Source organism: Montipora foliosa, chromosome 9 (assembly GCF_036669935.1).
Source record: "Montipora foliosa isolate CH-2021 chromosome 9, ASM3666993v2, whole genome shotgun sequence".
Lineage (NCBI taxonomy): Eukaryota > Metazoa > Cnidaria > Anthozoa > Scleractinia > Acroporidae > Montipora > Montipora foliosa.
Genome location: NC_090877.1, coordinates 23815145 through 23839078, shown reverse-complemented (window position 1 = coordinate 23839078; position 23934 = coordinate 23815145). Strand labels below are relative to the sequence as shown.

General features: G+C 38.0%; 2 protein-coding genes across 2 annotated transcripts in view; both read right to left on the bottom strand.

Annotated features, from left to right (window-relative positions):
* Window positions 1–22350, bottom strand: part of LOC137971586 (uncharacterized) — a 37527-nt gene extending 15177 nt beyond the window's left edge. Inside the window, exons 1-2 of the mRNA XM_068818389.1 lie at window positions 22013–22350; window positions 11789–11975 (exon numbers count right to left, since the gene is read on the bottom strand). Of these exons, the coding sequence (XP_068674490.1) occupies window positions 11789–11795 (7 nt within the window). The 5' untranslated portion in view covers window positions 11796–11975; window positions 22013–22350. The remainder of the gene's footprint in view (window positions 1–11788; window positions 11976–22012) is intronic.
* Window positions 17084–17596, bottom strand: LOC137971585 (uncharacterized). The gene has a single exon (XM_068818388.1). The coding sequence runs from the start codon at window positions 17594–17596 to the stop codon at window positions 17084–17086; it is 513 nt and encodes a 170-aa protein (XP_068674489.1).
* Window positions 22351–23934: the final 1584 nt, after the last annotated feature.

Sequence of the window (23934 nt, the reverse complement as noted above, 5' to 3'; positions counted from 1 at the left end):
CAGTCCCCACCCACTTAACTTCAATATGTAAGTGATTTTCAGCTCGAAAAACGTCAAACAAGGCCACAAACTCAAGCTAACATACATGTATTTATATGAATATGCTTGTTGGATCATGTAGATGAGGCACTATTTGCAAATATGAAAATAGAACGCCAAAGGTGGCCAGAAATGCCTTTAATATTGAGAGGTCTAGAACCCAGTATATTGCCATGGTAACGAAACTGTTAAGCTCAAATTGTGGGCACATTTAGTAGAATCTTACTGCAAAAAATCAAACATTTCTGATGAAAATTGGCTGAGATATCCTTTTTCATCATATTTGATCAAAATTTGGCTGAGTGTATGACGTCATCACCTGGCTAATTTGCATATTTAAAAAACCTGAATATCTCTGGAACAAAAAGAGATATTTGAAAATAGTAAAGAGCATTTTTCTTCTCATGCAGGCTTCTTATTTACGTCTTAAAATGGCTTTGATAGAAAAGATGCGATTTTCGTCATAGTGGCACTTTAATAATTGTTGCAACTCACCAGGATGGTTGCAAGGACAGTGTGCATGTAAATCTGAGATTTACTTAAGCAAACAAAGGTTAATATGCTGTAAAAACCATTATTATTATTATTATTATTATTATTATTATTATTATTATTATTATTATTATTATTATTACATGTACATTGTGTTTTAGGCATTGTCTGAGACTAGCACTAAACTTTTTTTGGAGTGACTAAATAGATTAAATATTCTATAGATACTGATGAAATACTAAGATTTCCCTTTTTTCTAACAAATCATAATTACCTTCAGTGTGCACAGTGAAGATATTTTTATCTTCCACATGTCAGGAAAAAGGTGTTGTCAAGGTAAATAACACAATCAGCTAATTAAAAGCCAACCTACTCTTCCTGGTACTTTTGTGCTGTACATGTAACATGTTTTTATGACTTAATTTGACATTATCAAGCTTTCTTTTCATTCCTTTCATGAAGAGTTTCATGTTACACAGTAGTTTTAGCAGTTGAAGACCACTCTTTCGCATTTCAAAAATGAATAAAACAAGTTGTTTTTAATCTGGACTTATTTCATCATGATCAGTATCTACATAATTAACAGAAATTGACTGTTAGATTGAAAAGTTCTCTTTCCAAATTTAAGAAACATATACAGACTATTTTCCCAATCCCATAATGCAATACATTTTAGGGGGTTCTTTACATAAAAACTAGTTTACCTAAATGGTAGAAATGCTGCCAAGGGGAAGGGAGATGTTCGATTACGCTTGCGGTAATTTTAATTAACGACAGTTCGTGCTTTGAATTGAGGGAGGTTTTCATATGTGGACCCCCAATTGGACCACCTTCTGGACCCCACTCGAGAGAGAAAAGAAAACAATAGATGGTATTCACAGTGACATCAACAAATTCTTAAAATCAAAATTGCAAGGCCTTCTGAATGTTAAGCTGAAGAGGTTGAAGAATTATTTTGACCTACATAGAAATAAATCTTTTTGCAAGCTTCCAGTTCCATTTCGAAAATACAGCATTTTGAATTTCCAAATTGTCACCTTGTGTGAAACCCCGATATACATGTAAAGCTATTTGGTTGAAAAAATGTCCATCCCTATGAATCTAAGCAGTTTGAGCCTTTTAGGTACATTAGAGATGTGTTCATACATTGTACACATGTATTTTATCTCATGAGCGAAAAATAAGGGTTATCATGATTGCAAAGTGAACTCCAGACGTTTTCCGTTTGCTACAGGCTGCCACATTGGTGGACCACACAGGGTCTCCATACAAAACTCTACAAAGTTGCATGAAATGCTTCGACAAATAGCTCAGAAACGATGTACCATTCAGTCCTGAGAATTGGAGAGGTGGTTGAAAGATTTGTTTCCTACAGCATTTAAAGTTCTTGGCCTTTTTCACTGAACAATTTCGAATTTATTTTTTTTGTTGCGTGACAGAGAAACTCTCTATAGTTTGAGGATACAAGGAGCGAAATGAAAAACAGAGCAGGCTCTGATGATGATACCACGCATCTTAATTCCTCCATTTGCACATTCCTTCCATGTCTGACCAAAATCCCTTGAGTTTTGAAGAGAAATGTGTTCTTCTCCTGATTACAGAGCTGCCTCAGCCACTACCTCACTCACTGCCGCAGCAACAATACAGATTATTTACTCTTGGGAGTGTATCACACTTCAGTGAACTGGATATCCATTGTTTTAATGCAAATAACACCCAACATAAACTGTAGATTTCTGTGCAGCCTCCTATGGAGGCCCATTCTGGTCAAAACTGTATTAAAACGAAAGGCTGAACTTATTTCTTTTCAGTTGACCATAACAACTTATTTACTTATGGTGCAATATTCGAACCACCCTGCTAGCTGAGCCTTTCTTTTGCTTGCTTGATTTTGGCGTTCTCGAGAAAGACTGAATCGAGTATTAAAGATCTTTATTGAGTATGTGCTGCATGCTGCCAGGATACTGTCTCGAACCCAAGCCTAATATGCCAGATCTTGCCACCATCTTAGTTTTCAAGATACAGTGGGCTCAATTATAACCATCAGTTTTATCACTGAATGGATGCTCACAATCTGGAAAAAACAGTTGGATGAGAGAAAACACGATGGACTAGTCCACAAGTTCAGGCTGCAGCGGCTTCAAAGAGTTGACGCAATTCAGTCAGAGCCTCCTTTTCTCCTTGTCAGTAAAGAAAACGACAAAAGGAGGCTCTGCTCGCCCGGGCATACATGTGTTTGAACATGTACAAACAACTCTAGTTTTACTGAGGATTAATTTTGGGACTGAATTACTTTTTTGCATTTCAATCAATCTTTGCATGTGAATTTATTCTAGCCTCAGAAGTCAATATTTGCAAATCAATCTATTTTGAAATGTGATTTCTTTAGAATCAATAAATTCTTGTTAACATGAAATATAGTTTTTATTTAGGAATTTTTTTAGTAAAATATATATTTTGAAATGACAATTTATTTTAACCAGAGTGAATTTATTTCGATAAGAATTATTTTTAGTTCCATGATGCATTGAGCAGCGCCAGTTTCCTTGGCCCTGTGATTTTTCCCGCCACGTTTCAAAGATGGAGTCAATGGAGGATTCTCTTCATAATTGAATCACGATTGCCGATATAGCAAGAAACACCATTGGGCAAATCGACAGAATAGCAAAACTTGTCCATGTAAACAAAGTATTCTTCTATTTCGACAGCAGGGAGTAGTGTTCAATCCCCTTCAAGCACAAATTCTCTTCCAAGCAGGAGTGTTTTCAGTCGACCACCACTGCCTCAGGTCATCAATTCAAGAGATTGAAATGCGTTGAGTGAGCTAGCTGAGAAGATTTCCAACTCTCAGCTCTTGTAGTAATGGACTTTCCCTGGCCGCATCTTGCAGCAGTGGTAGAAGGAGCGGACACATTGGCTGTCCTAGTCGATTTTGTGTTATCAAGGACATAATTATTGTGGGAGCACAAGACGAGAAAACGCCACTGGGATGTTGGGATAAGTTGAGACTTGAGAGCCAAAACCCCATAATCACGGAATTCGCATTCGATAAACGGTGGAAGAAAAATACCATGTATAATAAGTTAAAGAAGAACTTTGGTGGAATGCTGGTAAAGCCAACCTTAGCCTCTGGGGTGAAAATTGATGGCAATATCCTGCTGACTCAGATCTACCTCTTCAGAAGGTGCTGTTTATGTGCGACTGTTGGCCGACGATCTTGACGGCGTTGATGATTCTGTACTAGAAACCAGTGCATTTCAGATTGATATTACTGTCAGTAATGCAGGAAACGTGGAGGAAACAGTTATTGATTCGTCAGTTGATGCAGTGATTATTGAAGTTGATCGTGGTACAGAAGTCAGGGACAAAAAAAATCTGTGATGTTGCACAAGAAATTGTAAAAGAATGTGAACACTGCAAAATACATCAGAAATCCTCAAGTGTGCTCAAGAAAAAATCTTTACTGGCAGGCAATTAGACATAACAGATCCAGACAGTGAGATCTCTGGAGAAACTAAGTTTATATTGGTTGATAGAGAAAACTTGCTTGATACTGGTTTGGATGAGATATCAGCCTTGATGAACTGCCATTTACCTATATTGCCGGAGAGTCAGCTCGTTACTTATACGGAGGTTCTTGAAAGGAATTTTTTCACCTCATGCTAATTGAAATTAAAGAAAAATACTTTGATGGAGGTCTCTGTGAAGATTTGGCTGAGACGTAGATGGCAGTTGGTGTTCTCATGGGTCTCAGTGTCCTTCAAAATGGCAAAATACCACAGTTTATCCAGGAAGATGTAATTGCTCAATATTGTTCAAGGAGTGGCATCATCACTATGTACATGTATTCAAAATCTCCAGAAAGGTTTAAGCAAAGTGGGTATTTTTCAGCTGATTGTGAGCCTACACGTACCTCCATTTCTCTATTTGTTCAGACCATCAGTTGCAAGTGGTCTCAATATCAAGAAGCTGATGCATTTGTTAACTTCTGTCTGATAAGGAAGGATCAAATTCCTGCAGGAACCAGAGGCATGTTTACAATGCATTTCTAAGGTACATTAGGGAAGTCTATGCTGGACGGAGCGTTCCTGGTTCAACAACAATCATTACTCTAGGCCACATCTTACAGTTTGCTTGTGGCACTGATGGGGAGCCAGTCCTTGGCTTTAACAGGTCTCGTGAGATTCACTTTGCTAAAATTCTAGCGGGCTTTGTACTGACAGCAAACACACATGTAAATGTCCTCAACCTGACGTGCCCACTTTTCTGATTCTGAAAGGTAATTTCTATTATTAAAGGTAGAGCATTTATGATTTATGCCTGTGGTGGGGGAAGAAGGAGCTAGCAAAATTTATGGTAAATCAGTAAAAGTCCTCTGTTTACGTAGTTACATGTACTAAAACAAGGAATGACCTACAATGAGCTAAAATGATCCACAATGAGCTACATGTACAATGATCGACATTGACCAACAATGAGGTACATTATAACCTAAAATTAGCTAGTGACCTGTAATGAGCTAAAATAAAAGATAATTTGCAGCTCTGAGGGCACTGCAGCATGTTCACAGTACAAAGCTTAAAAACATTCCACTCTGTGCTTTGAACCAATCAAATCCTTGCTGCTGAGCAAGTTGAAAATTTTCATTGTGCTCTCTGAACCAATCAAAACATTGCGGGAAGAATAACTTATTTATAACCTTCTCTTTATTACATGTATTTCCTGCGCTAATTAAGACAGGTATTCTACATGTATTTGTTCCCTGCTTATATCTAAAGCAGGTCTTCAGAGACCCTCCCTTCCATTACGTTGCACACATTGAGTAGAATATGACAAAGCTGTTCTGTTGGTAAGAACAGTTTCTTTCAAGACAATATATGAATGTGGACACTGTTATTTCTCGACAGCTGAGTTAAGCTCTCAATTACAGGGTTATTGGCATGAGCTGGATGGGATACATGTACATACTCTGCCATAAGAGTCAAAGTTGCGTACGCTTCCTCCAATCACCAAAATGTTTGCTCAATCAACTCTTCTGTCCATGTGGTCTCTTGTGCAGAAAGGAAACACCTATAACTATTCCTTTTAAGTTCTACATAAAAAGCTGACAGGCTCTCCGGTTTCTCTCCCAGTAAACATGTCGCCGCGGCATATCAGTTTCCCAACAAAACATTTAAGTTGGTTTCAAAAATTAGGATGAAACTATGGAGGGGATATCACAAGAAGATGGAAGAAATCTCACTAGCATGATTCAATTACGAAGAGAATCCTCTACTGACTCCATCATGATCGTGGCTGGAAAAATCATGGGGCCAAGGAAACTGGTGCAGAGCAATGCATCATGGAACTGAAAATAAATTCTTATCAAAATAAATTCACACTGGTTAAAAGATATTGTCATTTAAAAAATATATATTTTACTGGAAAAAAATCATAAATTAAAACTACATTTTACGTTAACAAGAAATAACTGATTAAAAAAAAATCACATTTCAAAATAAGTTGATTCGCAAATATTGACTTTTGCGGTTAAAATAAACTCATGTGCAAAAATTGATTGAAATGCAAAAAAAAATTCAGTCCCAAATTTGTAATCTTCAGCAAACACAAAATTGTTTTTACATGTTCAAATATTGCACCCTAAGTAAATAAGTTGCTATCATGGCATCTGACAGGATGCGGCGATGCGGATCCGCATAATTCACTGAAATCCGCATCTTCCGCATAATTCCGATATTTTCCGCAAAAAACAGAAGAAATATCTGATATTAGTGATAAAGCAGCTCCTTAACATCCTCAAAAACATAAAAGCCGAAGAAATTGACTGTTTTGAAACGCTTATTTTCCTGAACATTGAAGAAAACACACCATTCCGCTCGCAAGATGAAAGTTCGTAAGAAAGATCGTAAGCAGTTTCCGCGCATTTTTTCGCCAATGAGCCTGGACACTAGTTTTTGTTCCTACAATGCTTTCCATTGGACGAGAAACAGTTACACTTCAGCAAATGACGTAACTGATAAGAAACTAAGGGCGCGTTCGATTGACCGTATTCCGGAATAGGATTACATGGAATACAAGTTAGAAATCCTTTGTTTTTACGGAGATTCACATTAAAAATGTCGAACACCTGCTAAAATGCTATTTTAAACATATCTTTATTATCCTTGTTGCTTCAAAACGCCAGACATACCGTTTTGAATTCATCACTTCACGTATTCTTATTCCGGAATACGGTGAATCAAACGCACTTTAAGTCAATGATCGAGGGAATGGATCGCGCTCCAAAGGTATTTCAATTTTGCTCCATTATCTCCAAATTGAAACAAAATTCATGATGAGAAACAAAATAATTTTTTATCGCTTTATTTATTTTACCAAAAGTTGCGGGAAAATCCCAACTGCTAACCCTTTTATTTCAACGGTGAAAGCTGGTCGCAAATTGATGACTCCTCCATGTAATTTAATCACAAAGGGCAAAACTTCAGTCACAAATGCGATTGTATTGGTTGCAATTTCGATTACGGATTTACCATAAGCATGTAAATACATTGGACGGGCCTAATTATTTGTTTTATAACTTGTTTAAGTTTCCGCATAATCCGGTGTAATTTCCGCATAATCGACGCATGTTTCCGCATAATATGGCCAAAAATTTCCGCATAATCTTTAATTTTTTTCCGCATCCTATCAGAAGCCATGTGCTATGGTCAACCAAAATGAAATAAGTACAGCCTTTTGCTTTAAATACAATTTTGACCAAATCCGGCCTCCATACTGCCTCAGGTACAGCATAACAATAAAGTGACTAAAAATCTTAAATTGCAGAAAATCATGTGTAAGACAAGGAGATGGCAGAAAATAGAGTGTGAATTCTTGTAACACATGGACGATAAATCATAAAATTTATAATTTTCACAATTGCGTTTAATCCTGGACATAAGTGAGTATAAACACATCTCCTAATATACTTGAAACGTTTAAACTGCAGAGAATCATAATGAGATATCTTTTTTCAATCAAAACAGATTTCAGTATTTGATGTCACACAAGTGAGTCACTACTCGAAAATTCAAAATGCTGTATTTTCAAAACCAAAAACGTTACAGAACTTGCAATTAACTTGTAAAAAGATATTTATTTCCACCTGACACCTTCAACCTCGCATAGATAAAAATCCAGAAGAACTCACGGGTTTGATTTTACAATTTGTTCGATGTCACTGTGAAAATCATCTATAATTTCTAGGTTAGTTTTAGAATTTAAACAAGTTGAAAGAAATTTAAACCACAACACATGCACACTTTTGCTATTATAAAAATGGCACTTAAATAAGGGGGTTAATTAACTGAGGCATTTTTGCTCAGTCATTCCTTTACTTTTCAAATCCCTTGCTTCTAATCATTGAAATAATGTGGCAGCAGCTCTGGTTTTCAGTAATTAATTCAGGATAATATTTCACAGCCAATGACAAGGCAAAAGCAATATGCTATCATTATAGTTATTTACTTGCACAGATTTTCCTATTAGCTCAACTTGACCTCCATGTATTTCACTTTAATTTCAATTTGATTATTTGACTGCATGACCCTGGCATGTGCATGCAGCTGGTTTAAGTCTAGTAGCCGACTGCATCATCCTGGCGGCCCCTTCATGTAGGGGGATCTGGGAGCATGCTCCCGCAGAAAATTTTGAAATCTGGAAGCTCTGAAATGCGATTTCCAGCGTCCTGGGCGACAATTTGAGTACAAAGTTAAAGGAAGATTTCTTATCAATAGCGACACTGGGTGTGCAGTTACGCACATTTCTTTGATAATTTCCAGCGAAGAAAGATTTGGAAAACAATTTCAAAAGGAAAATTAACGATTTAAACGTTGTATGACGTTTCGGCAACTTCATGTCATCATTACTATCAATTTAAAGCTGCCGTGAACAGCAAACTTTTTTGTGCGTTTTTTCAAGCGCGAATTGAAATATTTTGGTTTGTCAAGACAAACCGCAATACCGCATTTACTTGAATAAGCGCCGCCCTCAATTAAACGCCGCCCTCGAATAAGTGCAGCATCTGGGACAAAAAATTTAGTAAGTGCCGCCCTCGAATAAGCGCTGCATGGGTGTCTGGAAAACCCGAATAGCGAATAGCGAATAGTCACGAATAGTACGAATAGTGCGAATAGTGGCGAATAGTCGCGAATAGTGACGAATAGTAAAAAATACTGGAAAATAAGGGTGGAGGGGGGGGGGGGGGGGGGATTGTGACGAAATGACGAAAATCTGGTACCCAGTACTTCCTGGTCAACCGCGCAGCAACGTTGGATGGGATTTTCCCGCTAAAAAAGCAGAGATGTGTCGGCGACGGACAGCTTGAGCCCTGAGAAGAAAAGGTAATAAATGCACTGAAATCCTGTTGCTTATTTGTATAATTAATTAATGCAACGGTTCTCAGAGTAGCTCGTTTCTCTCTTTAATCACAAACCACTTGCCTCACATTTTGATTTTATTCCTTTTTACAGAGCGTGTCTAGCCGGATCGGACAGCACAGATGAGGATGATGAAATTTATGTTCGGGTGCCACTGAGCGAGGAGATGATCATGAGCTTGATGTATTAATGAAAGTGATTTATATTTTTGCATTTTGACGTTTGTTCTTCTTTAGAGTGTTTGTAAAAGCATGCACGAAACTCTCTTTCGACGACAGGTGAGCATATTATTTGCTTTGATTACGAGATTGTTCAGCATAAGGCGGTGACTATTGAAGACTATTCGTCACTATTCGCGACTATTCGTCACTATTCGCACTGTTCGTACTATTCGCTATTCGCGACTATTCGCTGTTCGCGACTATTCGCTATTCGCTATTCGGGTTTTCCAGACACCTGCGCTGCACCGCCAATGCAGCGCTTATTCGACGAATTTCGTATAACCAGGAAAAACACTATAATAATTGTTCTACAACGACAAAGGAGTTCGCTCTCACCGCTGATATTTTTGCTCTCATTATTATCAAACTCTCGTTTTTTTTCACCGTGTGAATTTGTCTCGTCATTCTAGATTTACTATCAGTTTAGTATCAGTCCATAGGAAAATTAACAGATAGAAAGTGTACCGTTACATAAAAATATAGAAAAAGTAAATTTGTCTGGTACAATGTTTAAATAATCGTGGCCCTCGAATAAACGCCGCACTTGTGGCGTGAAAAATTAAATAAGCGCCGAGGCACTTATTTGAGTAAATACGGTAATTTTGTTTGGTCAACATGAGAAATCAGTTCAGTTGAACAATAAGAATATGCAGGGTTTTCAATAAAATTTGAAGTAGGCGGATGGTAGAAGAGTAGTAGGTGGCTCATACAATTAAGGGGCCGTAAGGCCCCGTTGTCTAGGGGGGTCTGGGGGCATGCCCCCCCAAGAAAATTTTTAAATCTAGAAGCTCGGAAATGCCATTTCCAGCATTCTAGGCACCAAAATGAGTACAACAGACGATGAATATTTCTTACCATCAAAAACGACTTTTTTGATTTTTCTACACAACTAATAGACTAGAAAGGATGATTTGTATTCATTATCCTGTATTTGAAGGGTACAGCTTAGACGAGAAGTGAGAAATCGTACTTTTCGTTTTTTATACAAATGCTTCTAAATTTTCCGTGAACTGCGGATCGGTTTCACAGATAAATATATGAAAAGTAAAACTTAATTTGCGGCCTTTTCAGTGAGACCAAACTTCTCAAATTTAATAAGTTAACTTTTTTAGCTAGTATCTTTAGTTTGTAATTCATGGAAATTTCAGAATGTCGACCTTTCGTAACGAGCATCAAACTCCCGACTTTTCCCATACATTACTGTAAGTTTTGGCGTGCAAGACGGCGTCCGAAATCGTGAAAAGGTCTATCGCATACACTGGATGACGCACCTTATAACATCCACACTTTTAACTACAGTTTTATAACGATCCACAAAAATTGCCGATTGTTGAGCGGACCTTGACAGAACTGAAATGATGTGATCACAGCTTAACCGAAAAAGAACGGACAGAATGAAAATGAAATTGAGAATGGCAAAAGTTGCACGGTTCATACGAAATTTATTCAGTTCTTAGGATTTGTGTTGACTCGCAGTCTTTCAAATCTATATAAACAGAAAATCAAATACATTTATGCTCACTCACCTGCATCTGGAAGCGGCCGTGCTTTCTTCGAAAAATATGCCAATATACTAGGATTTCCATCGCCCGCGGCGCGCTTTCTCTCAGCCATTGTTTGTTTTTTTTTAAAGCAAGTGGAAAACCGGAAGAGAAACAGCGTGTAATCGAGGCATATTTGCCACCAGTCCTTCTCGCCTATGTAATCAACATGGCGGACTGCGAATGCCAAAGTGTCGATCGGCGTTGATATACATTGAAAAGACCTTATTTAAAATCATCCACAGCAAAAAATGAGACCTAATATCAAAGTAAGGAACTTTCATTTACGAGTGCCTTTGTTTTTATAACTTCAATGCAATGTTAAAAGCCTTCAAATGAAAAAGTAAACTTTGAGAGTTCGAATGGCAAAAGTCAGCAAAAGTAGGCGGCGCTGATATGGATATGGAAAGTAGCCGCCGGAGTTCGCCGGTTGCCGGCTTCTAATGAAAACCCTGAATATGTCATTTTAATCTGAGCGAACAAAAAGGCTTAACCAATGAAACTAATAGAAGCATTTACCGTTTTGCTTTAAAACCTGTTTTTATGCAACGATTACTCAATAACAACCTGCTTTGCATAAAACGTCTTGATGATCATGTTTGCGGACATAACTGAACGTAATTGAATTACATAAAATGCGACGGTTGGTCTCGGTAAAAATGCTGTTCATTGTAGCTCGAGAATGGAAGTATCAAATCTGATAATTATTTTGAAATTGAGGTTAAAAAAAGTACAGTTAAGTCCATCAAAAATGAATTTTACTTTAGGTTTGAAGGAATCCTTCAATTAATTTAATTTAGGGGGAAAAATAGCCGACTACTCTGAGCGAAGTTACAAGTAGGCGACGTTTTTGGTCGGCCGTCGGTGCTTTTTGAAACCCCTGTAAAATTAATAACATTGTTAACAAAAAACAAAAATGAACTGTCTCTAAGGAATAATATTCCACTTCAAGTTTGAGTTAAAAACCAAGACCTGCTAACCACTCCCACCAGCTACATTGTAAACTACATCTCCAAAAGGACAAAAATTTTATTTTGATCAATAAAGTGTTTACTTGCACTAATACAGCTGTATGTACCTTCCATGTTTTCCTAGTTTGAACTTTACACCATCATCATCATGTTTCCATTGCTTTGAAAGATTCTTTTAATGATCATCATCTTGTCAAGTCTTTTGATGATCATCATTATACTGTCAAAACAAACTTCATGTAATATATCTCAAAGCCACCATTCAAGGATCCATTACTTGCCTTGTCTGTGTCCCTAAATTTCAAGAGGTGAAAAAGTATTAATAATAGAACTTGGTACCTCGTGATTAGATCTAACTTTTTCACTAATCTGAATGATCTTCCACAATATTAATCATCCCAACCTTGCTCTTTAAATTTCAGATACTTTGTGCAAATTCTTTATGCATACAGTTCATACAGGATACAGGACATATAAAATTATACTGCATTATTATTGTCTTGCAGTTGCCACAGGCTAGTGAAATTTCAGTTTTGGCTAGTAGATTTTGAGCTTTCAGTAGTCAATGGGGCAAGTAAATATTGTGAAGCAGTGGAGTTCTGGAGCTGTGTAAATTCTTTATGCATAGAATGTACATGCATACAATTCATACAGGATACAGGACATATACTGTAACTAGTATTATTGTCTTGCAGTTTCCCGAGGTCTTAAATGGGCGATAACTCACATAATAAAGCAGTGTGCGACGAAATTGCAATTGAACTCATCAACAGATGAGGGTGGGGGAGGTGGAGGAGAGGCTGGTAAAGCCTGCCATGAGCTGCAGCTGAAAGCAGCGAGTAACCATGACAACCCTGAGGGTGGCATCCACGCAGGCACTGTCACACTGACAACCAAGTCGAAAAGTTAACCCTAAAAGCCCTGAGCTTACCCAAGGGAGGGAAGAAAGAACACGTAAACTGACAGCAACAAATCAACTAGCAAAGCAAGTTGAGTTTGATACACGAGGCAAAGGGAATTGCCCAGCCCTGCCAAATCAAAGGGGGTGCCCTGGACCAATAACACAAAGCAAGGTCTTGGGTATAACTTAGCTTAAATAAATTTAACCAGATTTAAGCCTGTTCTTTTGGGCCTCTATTACAATTTCTTTGCATGAGTTGTTTCCAAAATCAATCTCCTTAACTCAGCAGTTCAAATAAATTAGATGTAGTATTTCACATACATGTACTTCCTCTATAATCCATTCACTTTTTACAAGATGTACCATGAAATCCCACCTAGCCAGCTCACAAAGGACTTGATAGCTAAGAGCAAAGCATTCACCTGGTCATGGGTTTAAATCACATTCAAGTCTGGATTTTTTTTGAAGGCTTTTACAACTGCTTAAGTTGCTCATTTCACCACAATGACCTATCTAACAAGTTTATCTTATCAACTCATGGATCAAATATATGATACTTCATAATTATATATTCTCTATCTAGCTTCACAATCATTGCAAAAAATGATTTCTTCTACTGATGACAACAAGGAACAAGGTGGCTTTATCCCTTTTTGTCACAGCTGGTTTTCTGTGTAAGTTTTATTCACTGGGTGTTCTGGACAGCAACGCTGTATTTTTTAATTTTCAATCAAGACAGAGTATTCACGTAGGAAAATTCTGAACCAGTTGCACAACAAGGTTTCAAGCTCATGGTATATAAAAAACCAGAAGTACTACCTGGACCATGACCTCCGGCCAAGTATTTTCCTGTCTGGCCCTCCCACTCAGTCAATAAGTACATAGAATTAAGGTCGTTCACGTGAAAAACGCCACTTTTGAGTTGGGTTGACTTAGTACACATTAGCCTGCGTAGCTGGGGGTATAGTTGGCAAGAGAGGCAAATTAACGAGCGGCAAAGTTGCGCAGAGAATGGGGAGGGGCCCTTTGAATTTTACTTGAAACCTTCGTTAAGTTCGTGCCTTAGTTGTATAAAAGTCCTTGTTGAACCCTGCAGAAAAACTGAGTATTAAAATGAAATATACCACCGTTTATGGTCTTTGTGTTTACTTGTGACTCGAGCAGCCTATGCCTATAAAAGGACGTGGGACTTTTCATTAAGATATCATTCAAAAGGACAAGTTACATGTACATACGAAATTACCTCGTTCCCACTTTATTGCCCAGTTCAATTTTTATACTACGCTTTCCGATTGAGTGTGACGCAAGGCAAGTTTGGCGCCCAAGTTTTACCGTTAAAACCCGTTGGAAACATCTCGCGGTATTCCCTGGTGAAAATCCTTAAAGGATCTTTTAAGATCTTCAAAGATCTTCAAAGACCTGACAAAGATCTTTAAAGATGAAGATCTTCGCAGGATCCTTGAAGGATCTTTAAAGGATCCTCAAAGATTTTCTAACATTGAGGACTCTTGGGATACCTACTCAAGATCCTTGACGAAATTATCAGGATCTTGCAAAGATATTACCAAGATCCACACACAAAATCTTGGAAAGATCCTCAAAAGGATCCTTCAAGATCCTCAAAGAGTGACTGAGGATCTTACAGGGATCTTACAAGGATCCTTGAAAGGTTCTTAATAAAATCTTTGACAAGATCCTTAAAGATCATACTAGGATCTTTCGAGGATCTTTGAAGGATCTTGGCAAGAAAAGCTAAGATTTTTAAGGATCTTCAAGGTAGGATCCTTGAGGATTCGGAAAAGATCCTCAAAAAGATTTTTGAGGAGTCTTTAAGGATCTTCAAGATCCTTCAAAGATTTTCACCAGGGTTGACGTCATCAGTGTTAGGCTACCTCGAGTTCCCACTAAAATGTATGAATGTTTAGTCAAGTTACTTCTCAGCTGGTAGTTTGAATGTCAAATTGTCAACATACTTCAGTTGAAAGTCTTTTACAACGTCTCTTTTCCCGAGGGGGAAAGATGCAAGGATATTTTTACGGATCAAAACATTCAATCTTTTGAAGAACTCATGGAAGTAGTGCGAGGTAAAAATCGAATGCTCGAGATTCATCCCCGACTCCGAACTTCGAGTGTAGTATGTCGATGACAAAAACACCTTCAGTTGATTTATCTATGTGCCAATGACTCACTTATGGACGCTTTACGATGTGCTGTTACAGTACCAGGAGCGACTTTTCACCGGTTGAAAGTTAACGTTTTGTGGCAGCCGAAGTCTACACCTGAGATGATTTCTAAGACGCGTCAAGAAATGAGAGCGAGTACTACTACGTGTACCGGGAAGAACAACAGCGCCGAGTTGAAGTACCCGCTAAAGAAGCAACTTAATTTTGAAAATCCCGAGTCACCGGCTGTTTTTGACAAAGAAATGGAAGCCCCCACACTAAAAGAAACACCTGTAGATCGTATGTTGTCAAAAAAACGTGCAGGCATTGAAGACACAACTAAGGCTTTAGAACATGCGAAAGTCCAAAAGGACAACTTTGAAAGGGAGTTATCTAGAGCAGCATTTCATAATTCCGGTTCTCTTTGTATCTGTGGGAAATGTCACTTCAAGGTGGGACACGCCATGCTGTGTGGAGTCATTGATAAGCATCCTAATGACAAAGCTGTGAGACGAAATCTATCACAGCAAGTGACTAAATGTGAGACTGAAGTAGCAAATCTCCAAAGCGACTACAACAGAAAACTTAATTAGCACTTACAAAACAGTTGAAGATTCGTTTGCTAGAAAAATTGAAGCTGATATTGTCGCCTCTAATCCAGATGGATACATTGTTAATGGAGTAAAAAACTGGGCGCTTCTCAATAAACATATTGCGTTACTTCAGAAAAAATGCAACGGAAAACTGCCCCCAAGACATAGTGTAGTGAATTTATTAAAAGTAGCAGTGGAAGAACACGAATTAAAATCACAGCGACTGCACGCCAAAGAAAGATTTGTGAACCTGAAAAAGCACATTTTATTTTTAGAGGATGAATACGCTATTAGATTTCCTAGAAGTAGTCCATCAACTGCAAGACTGTGTTCCTCTTCTTCCTTTCCCGGTTCATCATTGTTGTCAGCAGACGAAGAAAGTGATTTTAGAATGGCAGTTCCTTGACATAGTCCATCAACTGCAAGTTCGTCTTATACTTTTTCCGGTTCACCATTTCTGTCAGCAGAGGAAGAAAGTGATTTTAGAATGGCAGATCCTCGACAAAGTCCATCAACTGCAAGTTCGTCTCCTCCTTTTTCCGGTTCACCGTTTCTTTCAGCAGAAGAAGAAAGTGATTTTAGAATGGCAGTTCGTCTCCAAGCCGAATTAAACAACCAAACATTGTGCTGTGGATCGACAGTGGATTGTGTAACCTCCCGTGAAGGAAATGAAGAAAGTAACTATTGTGGCATGTTTGTACCCGGCCAGGGCTGGAAAGCACCTATGTCTGAGCCTGAATCATCAGCTCAGAGAGAAGAAGAAGCGGAGAATGCTCTCTTACAACTTCAAAGAACTAACATACCAGAGAATACGCATTGACAATTTACATGTTTACATGTGTTTCATTTTTACGTTTACGCAATAGATCGTAGATCACGTTTTACACTTTTCGATGCAGTTGTGAAAGTTGCATTATATTTGTGGTTTTATGTGTGACAAAATTTTCAGTAGTTCATGTTTTATTTACACTGAAAAACGTTTACTGTGAAAAATAATACAAGCCTGTTAAAAAAAAAAAACAATTTCTCACACATGGAGAGGTTTCTATTTTTCAAAACAATCTGCCGACACTCTGAAGTTAGATGTACTATGTAAAGACTGTAAAGAAGTAGCCACTTCTTTATCAGATGTTTTGGCCTATTTTTTGCGGCAATTATTGATTTACCAAGGAATAATGACAGGTGTCAATTTTAAAGTATGAAGTTGCTTTCAAAACATATTTTGTTTGCGGCAGGTACAAAACGCACGTCACAGGTCACTGTTTTACCTATACAGAAAATATCCCAAACGAATGTTTAGGATACTTTTCTTTAGGCCTACATGTAATTAGGCCTAAGGTTAGCTTACTTTATGAATGTTTAGGATACTTTCTTTATAGGTAAAACAATGACCTGTGACCTGCGTTTTGTACCTGCCATTTTGTTTGTCTGGACTGGCGTCAGTATTTGTGTGCGAGTGTCTGCACAAATTGTTGAGTTTTTGAGTATAATATTCTGCATCCATTTAATGTAAACCCTTTAATAAAGTTGTTGTTGATGTAAGATAATGTGTTAATATATTATTACACAAATGCAACTAAAGCGAACACTGACATTATAGCAGGCTTTTAATCAGTCATACACTCGTGTTTGACAAGGGTTGACAAACAGAATTCACCAGAATATTTATACAATGTAATTCATACAGTATATGGAGCTACATGTAACAACTCTGCAGGAAAAAGAGAAAAACTTTATTTTCTCTTGCTAAGTATTAATGTAGGACGTATGTCTAAAAAAATTCGCCATATCATGTGATGTTATGCGGTCTACAGCTTCATAAGCAGCAAGTTCAATGTTTTCATTTGTTAGATCCCAAAGATGATAACGCATCACGCTCCTCATTTTGTTAAAAACGAACTCTACAGGATTAAAATCCGGAGAATAGGTTGGTGTGTAGACAAGCTCAATGTTTCTCTCATTTAACCATTCTTGCAATATTTCCCCGCCAGCAAAATGGTGAGTAGCCCAGTTATCCATCACAACAATGTCCCCTACTTCAAGCGCGGGTCTTGCAGTTTCTATGTTGGCTGCACTTCCTGCTTCACCGAAGAAGCGAAGAAATTCTATAGTATCTGATGCACCATGTACGGTGTTCATATATTCTACCCCATGTATCCCAGCTAATAGGTTGACTGTTATGTTAGGTGAACGGTGATAACGTAAAAGTTCAATGCATCTTTCTCCAACTGGTGCAAGACCACTATAAACGCTTACCATGAAATGGTAACTTTAAACCACATTCGTCAAAGAATTTGAGCTTAAAAGGATCTTTGGCATGAAGATAATCTATGAACATTTGAGTGTAGGCCACATTCTCCACAGTAAATCTTTCTTCGGCAACAGTGCTGATTTTTTTCCATGAATATTTTATGCCAGACAACATATTATTGTTCAAGGCGCGTGAAATTGCCGACCTTGAAGATCCCTTTGGAATGTCACCAAATTCAGTTAATCCATCGTAAATTTCTCTCAGTGATAAAGTTGGCCTTTCTCTTTTGATAGTTTCAATCAAGTGCAAGTCACCTTGAGTTAAATTGCTGTTTTTTCCACCTCCGTGCCCGGGACTGCCGGCGTGGCTCAGTGGTACGTTCCATATGGACACCCTCCCAAATATTTTTCAAAGTAGTTCTACTTACTTTAAAAGCGTTCGCCACATCTGAAAATTTGCCTGGAAAATAGCCAATGTTGATATCCCCACCATTCCTAACTATTTCATCTACTATTAATTTTCGCAAATCTTGCGAAAGGGCACAACCATTGACGAAAGTCCTTCCTTTTCCATGTTAGTCGGCATATTGTGAAAGACGGACTGGATTGGATTTGTAAAATATGGACTGGATTTGTAAAACACGGATTTGTAAAACATGGATTTGTAAAAGGTGGATTTATGGAAACATGATAGCATTGTTTGACTGTTTATTTGTTTATTTCTGTTTGTCCCTTTTTAATCTTAATTCTCTTACTTTATATCATTTTCATTTTATTTTACCGCTTCACATTTAAATAATTTCTCTAAAAGATTGTTTGATATTGAGTAATATTAGCATTTGGAAATTTTTACAAATAATGGAGAAATACGAGAAGCACTCGCTTACAGCGAGTAAGTATTCCCAGCATTTTCGGCATTCCCTCGTGTTCCAAAAACAAAATTCCGCGTGCTTAAATTTAACTCTACAATGCATTTGGCGCGTTTTTATTTTTAAAATTATCAACATCTTAATACACAGGAGCTGGTCCAGACCGATTTCCAACGTTTTAAGGGAATAGGTCATTTTACTAGCACAAACATGGAACAAACAAAAGTGTATGTGACATACAAACAACCAGGCTGCCAAAAGACCGTAATTTTAAAAATGCATTGTAGGTTACGTTTGTATAAAACGTAACCTTTCCTTGTACTTGTACATGTTCATTGCCATGACTTTAACATCTTCAGTTCCCACGGCCTGCTCCCGTCTGACCTTGTAGCTCAGTCGGTAGAGCGGCAGAGATCTAACCGGAAGGTCGTGGGTTCAATTCCCACCTTGGTCAGAGTTTTTCTCTGTCCTTGTGTGGGCCCATTTCCATCAGTAGGGCTAACGCTCACATGGTTCATATGGGATAGAAATCTAGCACTTCACATTACACTCTATTCAGTTAATTCTGTAGAAAATAAATTTGCCTCGTTTAAATTTGCACGGGAGAAGATAGGTTATTGTGTGAGGAAGGAGATGGCGGCTTCTTTTAAACTTCCATCTCTGACCAGAAAACGGCGACATGGATTTGAGTTTCCAGAGTTCTCATGGAGCTCTGTAAAAATTAAAGAAGAGCTTGGAAGAAGAAGAAGAAGGTCTAAGATTATATACGGATTACTTCTTTGTACAGCAGGGGACACCAAGCATGATAATGGGTGGTTCTGCCAGGTTGACATTGTTTTAAAGTTATCGTTAAAGATGAATAAAACACTGGAGTCTAAGTGCCATGTACTTGAAATGTTTATATTCTTTACAGCAGGAGAGAAACGTTTTCCAGATTTGTTATAGTAACTGTACATATCTGGACCGAGCTTTTTCAGTTAACTCAAATACGTGAAAAAGTGAATACTCTGCATCCAGCAAACACGTGAAAAAGAGTGCAGAAGGTCGCAAGAAAGAAATTAAACACGGATAATTTTCAGTGTTTGAATTGGTAGCTACAAATTCATGTTTTACAAATCCATGTTTTACAAATCCATGTTTTACAAATCCATGTTTTACAAATCCGTGTTTTACAAATCCATGTTTTACAAATCTGTCTTTTACAAATCCCAGTCCATGTTTTACAAATCCAATGCAGTCGGTCTTTTACAAAATGCCACGTTAGTCGCCGCTTTGTCGTTCGCGCGCTTAATACATATGACGTCAATACCGCAAGATGTTTCAAGCCCTGTTACCAATGACAACATCAGGGTTTAACGGTAAAACTTGGGCTCCAACTTGCCTCGCGCCACGCTCAATCTTCAATATTCAGGGGCACCTAACGTCAATTTTCGGAAAATATGTGTTCGGAAGACGATTTGAGATCTAGAATTTTCAAAACATTTTTTGTAAAATATCTTGCTTGCCTGCCTGTCCTAGGATTTTCGAACATCTGAAAAATGTAATTGCCCATTTTAAACAGATTTTTACCCTAAAAAGGTCACCTAAAATTTTCGGGAGCCTTTTTTTGGCGGAAATTTTACGAAACGGTAAGTTTTGATCCCTATAAGTTTCGGATCACTAGTCTTTCAGCTAGGAAATCCGAACAGATAGAAAATTTTTAGGGGATAAAAATATGCCTATAGCTACCGCTTAAATACTAAAATACGTTTGACAATGCTATGTTTAAGTGGTTTTGAACTATATCCCCGTTGGGTGCCCCTGAATATTGACATGAACTTTATAAATTAAAGTTTTGATCGTTAGTTCGTGCGCTTTCACACGATCCGCAAACTTAGCTATATGAAAAAAAATAATAACAGTTCAGTTTTAAACCTTTTGCATATGAATCGGAGGCGAACTGACATACTTGGCGTAGGCGAACCGACTTACCACCTCGACAAGGAACGGAGAACACAAAAACACTTGGCAGCTGATTCTTAATGGAATCATATTTACTTTATAGAGTAAGAATTAGTTTCGAACATTCCAGTCTGTGATACATATAATCAAATCAATGCCATCTGTTTTTCCCTTTGTAATAACAGATAGCCTGTTCCAGGCTCTCAGATAGTCGAGAAAACGAAAAGAACTGCGTGTGAAAAGCGAGTGGGCACTTGGGTCGAGGCGTGGCGGGAGAGCCTGTAAGCATCTCTTTAAATTCTTCATTCCGCCCACTTTGCAAATAACCTTTCGCATGTCAAAATGTCAATGTCAAAGTGTTGAAAAAGGGCGGCATTGTGTGGTCCCACGCGAGTTCAAGCGCGATTCTTTTATTGTTGTTCAAAGGTGATGCGTTAATTCTCGCTTGTGCGAGTACGTTAGCCAGAATTTAAGGCACTTTTAGGAAAATAACTTTACAAGCGAAAGAAGGCATTGTCAAAGCAACCGGGAAACGAGTGTCAAGGATATCACCGACGGGAGATTTAGCAAATTCCACCAAAAGACACGACCAGTTCGAAAGCTGCGAGTTCCCGACGCTCTGTTGACTTTTCCAAGGAAAACAGAAACCCGACCATTGAAGTTTCTGGCCTAGATGATAAGATGGTCTCATCAATAAACTTCAGCTCTGATGCATCAGGACAACCGATAATGAATGTGAAAGATTGATATTTCATGTGGATGGCTTCAATTGCATTTGCAGTATACAGACACGTAGCCATCACCTTCGCTTCCTGAAAATCGCTTGATCTTTTAAAGCTTTAAGACATACAACGGATATACAAGCCTGTTTTCGGCAAATTTTTGGGGTTTTTTCTTTTTGCCCTCATTTTTTCGAAGGCGATGAAGGCAGGAATTTAATTGACCCTAGCTGGTGAATTCGAATACGCAGCCAAGTATTTGCATAAAAAAGAATAACAAAATATTGTATTTTTCTCGTTCGTCAGAGTTTTCAGAGAGCGCCGTTGAATGCTAACAATTGTGGCGTGTTGGGGACATAATAGTTGTGTCAAATGCGAACTATGTATCGTACCCGGTGATGCTATATTGTAAGCGGTGTGGAGAGATGTCGTATGACAGCATTGAAGCGCTTTCGCAACGCGCGGCAGTAACTGAAAATTTATGCTTTTACCAAAACCAGTTGGAAGCATTGCAAACGGATCGTTTTTTCGACTTATTAAAGTTGAACAGACACAACTTTTGCTCGAATCTGAGGGCTTGTACGTTTGGGAATACTTTAAGACACTCGGCGACAGAGTTGACCTCTTTCTTTCGTGCTCCGCGCGAGAATCAAAATGATGACGAAAGTGTTGATGTAAACTGTCAAGATTGACCAATCAGAGGGTATACCAGGAGCTGGTATACCGGAATGAAGAATTTAAAGAGATGCTTACAGGCTCTCCCGCCTCGCCTCGACCCAAGCCCCCACTCGCTTTTCACATGCAGTTCTTTTCGTTTTCTCGACTATCTGAGAGCCTGGAACAGGCTAAATAACAGATTGACGAAAGGATGAATCGTGGAAAGGAGACAGTCTTACCTTCGTTGTCTTCTCACTTTCCCCTCGAAAAAGCGCTATCAGATACAATGGCTACATATTGACAACGTCGGTCCGGTGAAGATACTGATGCTATCCCATGATTGCAAGGTTAACTACAATATGCATAAACGAACAAAAAACTAGATGCTTCTGTGAAGCATACACTGGCTTGCCTGTGGTACGTGCTACAGAAAATCAGAAGGCACTGAATTGTGTGGTATTGAAATACAGCATTCCAGTCTCTGAAGAATAACAAATAAAAGAGAAGCGAGAAACATTGGCTTCTGGGCTGACATGTTGATAATTTTCAAGTTCCCTCACAACCTCTTTTCACCACAAGTGTGCCCTATGAGCATCCGAAAACTTTGTAATATTAAACTTCACTGAAGTCAAGCCCTGTTTCGCGGGGTTAGTGTTGGGATGGGAGACCAAAACAATAAACCCCTCATAAAAAACAGAAACATCTGACCGAAAATACTATTAACGCTAACAAATGCGAACTCAGCAAGGTACAGATTCTGTTAGCGTGCTTTATGCAAAACAAATATTGATGAAAAAGCAAATAAATATTGATACACAGTTTTCAGAAAGAGCAGAAGGAAGTTTCCCGGACGGTCGATCGAGAATAAAATATTTACGACATGAAAACAACATTAATTTTGAACCTTGAATATAGATCCTTTTCAATGTCACGCAATAAAAAAAATAAATCAAAAACTATCCAGTGCAAAACGCTAAGAAATTGTTATCTTATAGAAGATAAAGAAATAAGACACTTGTCCAAGTTTTAGGCCTCTGCGTGGGAATCTTGGATTCGAGTTCGAGTTCGAGTTGGACTTCGAGTTGGACTTCGAGTTGGACTTCGAGTTGGACTTCGAGTTGGACTTCGAGTTGGGCCTCGAGTTGGACTTCGAGTTGCGCCTCGAGTTAATAATTAAAACGCAAGTATATAATTGATAATAATGTATAATTATTATTTATCATTAATGTTAATAAGCAAAGAGATGTATAAGCTGGGCGAAGAACAGGAATTCGGGGCAATATTGGGATTTTTCTTTTTTTTTTCACGTGGTTTAAGTAATAAAATTGCTGACACATTAAAATATAGAGCAGGGATATAGGTTTTCAACAATGTGTGGTACCTTTTGTCACTGTGAATGAATAATAACAAATTGTCCATATTTGGGGTCGTGGCCCATATATGTTGGGGAATATCCACACTCAAAATTAAACACTCGAAACTTGGACTGTATATCCTTCTTTATTCCCAACAATAATCAACGTTCGCTCACACCGTACATACATTCCAACTCACAACAACTCTTTCCTGTTTTGGCCTTTTAAAGGTATAAGATATCTATTATTCGAATATGATAAGTACATGTCATATTCTTATCTCCTAAACCACATGGCGCACGCTACGTTCAAAAGCAATTAACTGAAAGCAATTAACTTTGTCAAAATACATCCTTATCTCTTTAAAATTGAAATACAAAGATCAAAGTTTCTATCATCCTTACAAAACAAATACCGGCTAAGTTAAGAGTTATATATATATATATATATATATATGCAGTTAGATATAGCTCTTTGGCATTACAAAGCTTTTGCTTTCATGTCCAAATTGAGCACTCTACTGGGATGAGTCATTGCCGCTTGCAATTGCGCATGCTCACTAGCTCGCTAGTTTGAGCACTCTAGCATGGCTTGGATGTACCACATGTGTGGGACATTTGGGGTGGTTTTATAAGCTTAACTTCCATTCCAGACATAAGCATTGCACTGATGAGGCCCAGAAGGCCGGAACAGAACTGTCTGCAGTTATATATATATATATATATATATATATATATATATATATATATATATATATATATATATAAACCTTATATATATATATATATTCTTCGCTCACTGCTTGC